The sequence below is a fragment of the Mytilus galloprovincialis genome, chromosome 13 (genome assembly GCF_965363235.1).
Source record: "Mytilus galloprovincialis chromosome 13, xbMytGall1.hap1.1, whole genome shotgun sequence".
NCBI classification, from domain to species: Eukaryota; Metazoa; Mollusca; class Bivalvia; order Mytilida; family Mytilidae; genus Mytilus; species Mytilus galloprovincialis.
This window is the reverse complement of record NC_134850.1, coordinates 49,952,438-49,959,282: the sequence shown is the minus strand read 5'-3', so window position 1 is coordinate 49,959,282 and position 6,845 is coordinate 49,952,438. Positions and strand designations below refer to the sequence as shown.

Below are 6,845 nucleotides of genomic sequence, written 5' to 3'. Positions count from 1 at the left end.
TTTTTGGTTTATTGTTTTGTGTATAGCTTAGGTCGCATTGGTTAGCTTTTCTCGATTAAATTGTTTAACGTTTGTCATTTCTGGACCTTTTAAAGCTGATTATGCAGTATACGCTTTGATCATTGCTGAAAGCCTTAAGGTGAACTTTTGTTCTTAATTTTGGCGTCTTGTGAAGAGTTTTCTCATTGGCAATCTTACCCCATCATTTTTATATATAAGGCCTTTTTATGACGTAACAATTGGAAATTTGAAGAAAAAAAAACAAGAAAAGTACGTATCATTAACGTGATTTAATCAAAGGACAAACGAATGAAATTAAATTAAACATGGACCATGCTTTCCCAAGACGGTTCCGTCCTCACCACAACTTTGGGTCATGTGCATGAGGGTCTGTATGTCCGTACCCAGTCCCCAATTTCAGGTCCATAGGCTGGATTCTGCCAGGATTTTTGGGTACGTCGCCTTTAGATTCCTTTTAAGGGTTTTGTCACTGCTGAACTAGAAATATATAAATGTACACTCAATAAATAAGAATGAATCAATGCATGCAATTCCTTTTTCTCAAACACCTATTTTAAACAAACAAATAAAATGTGATATGAAGGTTTAGCATTACGACATGCATTTTAATATGTGACATAAGTATTTTACCTACCATTTTTTCTGAGAAGATACGCAAGATCGTCAGAAGAATTTCAGTGACTATCGGTTTTGGAACTCCTTTTCTATTGTACCTGTATTATGTTCAGTTTTACAGATATATGAAAATCAGTCAATATTTAGTATGGATACTTTTTGTTTCAATATGAAACAAAGGTCTGTGAATTCGTTCTTGTTAACACGACAATGAATTGCAGATTGTATTGGCATCAAGATAATTTTTTTTATATTTCTGTATTCTCAAACTGTAACAAGTATCTGTCATAGGTCGCTATTATCAAATTGCTTTTGTTAAGTGCGTATTTGCTATTTTGTGTTTGTGCTGACTGCTGAGATAGTAGGACGATGGTTCGAGAAGAAATGCAACGTAACATCAGTGTAGATGTATGTAGATTTTTCTACTTCTTGATAAATAAAAATATATTTTTGTAATTTATTACCTTTCCCAAAATGCTTCTCTGCATAATGTGATAGGAAACGCGCTCCCATTCAGATGTTTAATCTTTGGTGGGTCTGTTACAATTTTATTTAGATCATGCTGTAAATTATATTTATAAACCATTTATTTGTAAATATCGCATATCTGCTCACTGTTTGAATATAGAAACTGACCGATTTTATAATATTAAGAGACATCTGAGACTTTGTAATATGTGTGATAAACAAGTACTGTAATTGAAGATGAATATCATTTTATTTTAGTATGTGAAAAGTATAATGAACTTCGAAAGAAATTTATCAAACCATATTATTGGAGAAAACCTTCGAATTTTAAACTCATACAACTGCTATCTGTTCATAATGTAAAGGAACTTAACAATTTAGGGAAGCTTTTATTTCTGGCCAAAAAGGCACGTAATTAATTTTATCATTATGAATGCTTAATATGTGTTAAGTTTTACCATACTCTGCTGTTCTGTTATATGGGTATACTTACTTATATGATTTTTTACTAAATTGTTTAAATGTAAATATATTTCACTGATGTAATTGAATATTTGTAATATTTATAATTCTATAAGCTGTATTGCTTACGAATAAAAGATTATTAATTATTAATAAATCTAGAGCGGAAATAAATCGCAGCTTGATTTGACTTCTTAACTTTATCCGTTAATTAATCCCAGCTTCAACATGCGTGATTTATGACAATTTATTGTTGAGTGTGTAAATATTGACACCTGTGTGTAAACTAATGTCTCTTTTTAAAAGATTTGATGTTTAAAACTACAAATGTATATACATGTACTTGTTGATTGGAAAAAGTACGATTTTAAAAAAAAATTAATTTCTATTTTTAATACACAATATCCCAAATTGAGATCGATTAACAGGTGAAATCATCTGACCATGAAAGAAATACCTAATCAAATTCTGTGTTTTCACAAAATATGTTCATATCAGTAAATGTTTAGTGCCAAGAATGTTAGTATCGATATATGGAATATATGTCTCCATAACAAAATTCTCACATTACCAATTTTTGTGACTTTTTTTCTTCAAAACTGTCTTTTTGTGATTTTATTCAACATCAAACTTTCTTTTCAAACAAGATTTTCTAATTGAATGTCGTATTTTCTTTTCATTCCTATTTTCAAAGGAAACCAACAATTTATTTAAAAAATACTGCCCCAAACCTCTTTCCACAAAAAAAGAATTTGATTGTCATTGTTTTATATATAATCATTAATAAACCGCAATTGCATATTATTAAACATAATCTGGAACTACTTATATATAAATACATTTATCTATTAGTCCAAGCATACGGTAATATATGACAGTATATTTTTCCTGTTTCAATTACCATGTACATACATGTATGAGGCTAGGCATGGGTCATCATTTATGAGGATATGAATGATATTAGAGACATATATTATTTTTCTCTGATGTAGTTTGAAGAAAAGAGAATAATGCATGGTACCGATAAATGTAATTATCATATACTTAGACTAAATAACATATGATTTTTACCGTATGATAATAGCATTAAATTAAAGTATTTTCCATATTTTCCGAATTGGTGCTTAGCGGGCTGATATGAAAAGTTTATCACATGCTTCGATTGTTATCACATGCCTTTCCGTAAATATGATAAAAAGATAGATTATTACATGGCATTTTTCATATCGCATGTATTATCAGCCCTAGGTTCAATATCAGCCCAAGAGCCGCAATTGATCTCTATTATCTCTGATTATAACAGATTAAAGAGGTGATTGTTGGTTACTCAACGTCAAGTGGCAAATATTACATACATGCTTAGGACAATTATAATAGAGATCAATTGACTAAAGAAAAAAGTGAAATGTTAAAAAAAAAATAACGATAAAGAACTATAGAAATGATGATCTGACATCTTTAATTTAAAATATTAAGTAGACCAATTTCAAAGAAACAAGGCCATTTAAAAAGTTAATGAAATTATTGTTATATAACGTAATTAAATCATTATAATGACTAAAATATTACCATTACCACGCACACTCACATAAATGTTTATTAGATATATAATTTAGATCGCAATACCCCGCCCCCCCCCCCCCCTACGAATGTAGGACAAAGTCACAGGACAAAAAGTCACAGACAAAAAGTCACGGACAAAAAGTCACAGGACAAAAAGTCACAATTCATGTTTCTGATTATTTTCTTTGAATAAAAATCGCTTATTTCTACAAAAATATTTTTGTATTTTTCTGGAACTATTGTATAAAAACTAACTTTGTAAACAATATTTATCAAAAAAAATTCAAAGATGATCAAATAATTGTTAAAAAAACAAAATGTCAAAGTGGGTTGTCACTTAAATGGCTTCATAGTGCCAAGAAATATATCTTTTGAATGATTAAAATTAAATAAACCTTGATTTTTCAGGTATAATGACACATTTCCTAAACTTTAGTATGAATATATGTATTTAAAAGTAAATATTTCAAGACATTTCTCTTATATATTCAAACAATTGTCAACAAAATATTTGTGACTTTTTGTCCTACCAAATTTGTGACTTTATGTCCTGTGACTTTTTGTCCTACCAAATTTGTTACTTTATGTCCTGTGACTTTTTGTCCTGTGACTTTCTGTCCGTTTACCACACACATACACACCGACTTCAAGGTTCTGGATACGCTGTTATTTGTTGGGTATATTTTTTAAACGTGTTAATCGGTATACTTTCTCATTTTCATGTTATAAGATTACCACTAAAACACTTACCGGCTTTTTTGTATAAGTAGAATTGCTCTGTACTATAGTGTACCACTTTCCAGACACCTCGAATCGGGTGGCATAAAAGTTACTAAGTGGTGACTCTATTTTATAAAAAAGAAAGACTTCCTTTCTTGGATTGGATGTTGAACTGAAAAAGAAACATGCATATAAATACATTACGTATTTAAAACTTGCAAAAGACACAAAAAATACGACCAAAAGACGATTTATATATTATATGTCACAGTATGGCCTTTAACGATGTACAAAACCAATACCATATAGTAAGCTTTAAAGACCTGGCATTCTATGCGGCCCTTACTATGAGGGGCGTTTTAAAATAAATTTAGAGACAAAGAACGTATTTGAGAAGAAGAAAAAACGTGTCCGCTTTCATACTCCAAACCTCTCATAAAAAGGTAAAAAGATCGTACCATAATACAATTTCTTTCGAAAGATTACAGGTAAATGTTAAATTGGATTACACAGTGTCCATGTATTTTTTTGTTGTTACCAGACTTTACCTGACATTATACAATCTTACATAATAATACCTATGTGGTTTAGTATTAATGAGGATATTTGTCACTTGCAATATACAGTAATAAATAACAACCATATCAAAACTTATTTTGTTAAAAAGTTAATGAAATGGTTGTAACATAACATAATTAATCAAATCATTAGAATGAATAAAATATTTAACGTAATCGAAAATTAAAAAAAAGTTCACTAATAATTTAAATGAGGACCCAAAAAACTAGAATGTAAGACAGAAAGTCACAGGACAAAAAGTCACAATTCATTTTTTTTGATATTTTCTTTGAATAAAAAACGCTTATTTCTACAAAAATATTTTTGTATTTTTCTTGAACTATTGTAAATAAACCAACCTTGTAAACAAAATTTATCAAAAACATATCAAAGATGATCAAATAATTATTAAAAAAACAAAATGTCAAAGTGGCTTCAGTTGGCACTTAAATGGCTTCATGGTGCAAAGAAATCTTTCTTTTGCATTATAAAATTTAAATAAATCTTAATTTTTCAAGTATAATGACACATTTCTTAAACTTTAATATGAATATATGTATTAAAAAGTAAATATTTCAAGATATTTCTCTTATATATTCAAACAATTGTCAACAGATTATTTGTGACTTTTGTCCTGTGACTGTTAGGTGACTTTATGTCCTGTGACTTTTTGTCCTGTGACTTTCGGTCCGTTTACCAAAAAATAGATAGGGCTCTCTGATCTGTTCTTGGTATTGTGATCTATTATAGATAAGAACTGTCACAAACGGCTCCATAGGGTAGAATCAATTCAAGTAGATGATAGCTAAAATAAACATAAGGCAGGAACATAGCCCCCTATGACTTTTTTCAAAGCGCTTTTAGGACTAGAGGACATGACTTTTTTACTTAGAACATGTGCGTTTATCAAACATGTATCTTCGGAAAAGTCATAGGAATCGTCTCATTAATCACATGGACTCTTAGATGTAATTTCAATTTAACAATGTTGAAAACTTAATCGTTCTATTCTATAACATAAAATAACAGTTAATAAGGGTTTCAGTCAAGGGTGAGACTCCTTCCTAAAAATGGGAACTCTATATACTTCATACAATGCTATTCCTAAATCTGTCCCGAAGTCGAACTATTATTTGTTTTAAATTTCTTAACGAAAATTATCTTAAATTAAAATATATTTATTTAATTTGATCAATTATAACTGTTAAAACCAAAACAACTTGAAGAACCAAAATATTCGTACCGTATTCTATCTTTGTTCTCTCTTTGACGATATTCCATTACTAATCTTCTTTTTGCTGGATGAAATACTGTCGCACTCACGGTTGAAGTTCAATTGTAAAACTACACATGACAGTACTTCTTTAACCAAAGCATTTTGATTAAACCAATCAAAATACCTACATTGAAAGACTTGTTCCCTGTCTTTTAAAGGATATCTGAGATACCCGTATATCAGAGATAGAGGACCAGCCTATTGCATTTACTGCATGGTTTCGAATTCTAGATAGCATTTCTTATTATATTATTTCTCACTTAAACCTACATTTACTATAAGTATTTTAAAATTATGCGCGAATTAAAACTGAAAAAAATACCGTATTCTGTCATAATAAATAAATTGAAGTGCAATCGGCAAAAGGTTCTGTTTGCAACACATTTGTATCGTTTATGTTACATAATTATTCAAATTGCACTTAGTCTAACGGTATTTTTTCTATCAATAATTGATGTTTCATAGGTTTGAAGGTTGTACATAAGGTTGTAATATATATACAAGTCTAAAGAAAGTTAAACCTATGATTGCTTTGGATTTTTTTTACACATGTGCATGCAAAACAAATTTCTTGGTAGAGGGGTCTAAATACAGCACAAACAACATTTTTTAAAAGACCGAACAGTGAACAAGTATATTTCGACAAATGCATTTGACTAACAGGTCGAACAAAGGATGTTTTTGAATTATATGCCATGATACAAAAAGCAAACAATAATCAATTACTCAACTGCCATGGACATAATATTGTTTTGTAATTCCAAAATGTTTTTAATCAAAATATAAATAAAATAGATAATTTGCTTCAGTTTAAAACCGTTTATAGCTGACTATGCGGTATGGGCTTTGCTCATTGCTGAAGGCCGTACGGTGACCTATAGTTGTTAATTTCTGTGTCATTTTGGTCTCTTGTGGACAGTTATCTCATTGGCAATCATACCTCATCGTCTTTTTTATATGTGTCTGTGTGTGGAAAAAAATACAAGAACAAAAACAATTTGGAAAGGGGAACTTCTTATTGTCCTTTTAATAGCTGATCATCAAACGTCTTTAAATTTTGCTCATAGGAATCTTTACTCTAAAATCATTTTGCTACAAACGAAACAAACACAGAAATAGGATAAGTAGCTTCTTATAACATATCATTTCCCTTGCGTAACTA

The 6,845-nt window shown here is 29.7% G+C and overlaps 1 protein-coding gene across 2 annotated transcripts; it reads right to left on the bottom strand.

Annotated features, from left to right (window-relative positions):
* Window positions 1-275: 275 nt before the first annotated feature.
* LOC143057155 (uncharacterized) lies at window positions 276-5,924 on the bottom strand. Of its 2 annotated transcripts, XM_076230402.1 has the most exons (4): window positions 5,651-5,924; window positions 3,880-4,021; window positions 1,101-1,198; window positions 276-498 (listed from the first exon to the last, which is right to left on the bottom strand). In XM_076230402.1, exons 1-4 carry the CDS (start codon window positions 5,686-5,688, stop codon window positions 465-467), a joined length of 312 nt encoding a protein of 103 aa, XP_076086517.1. In that variant the 5' UTR covers window positions 5,689-5,924; the 3' UTR covers window positions 276-464. The 2 variants fall into 2 exon arrangements, 1 of the variants encoding a protein (XP_076086517.1); XR_012972651.1 differs by lacking the exon at window positions 1,101-1,198 and having other exon boundaries at window positions 5,651-5,911.
* Window positions 5,925-6,845: the final 921 nt, after the last annotated feature.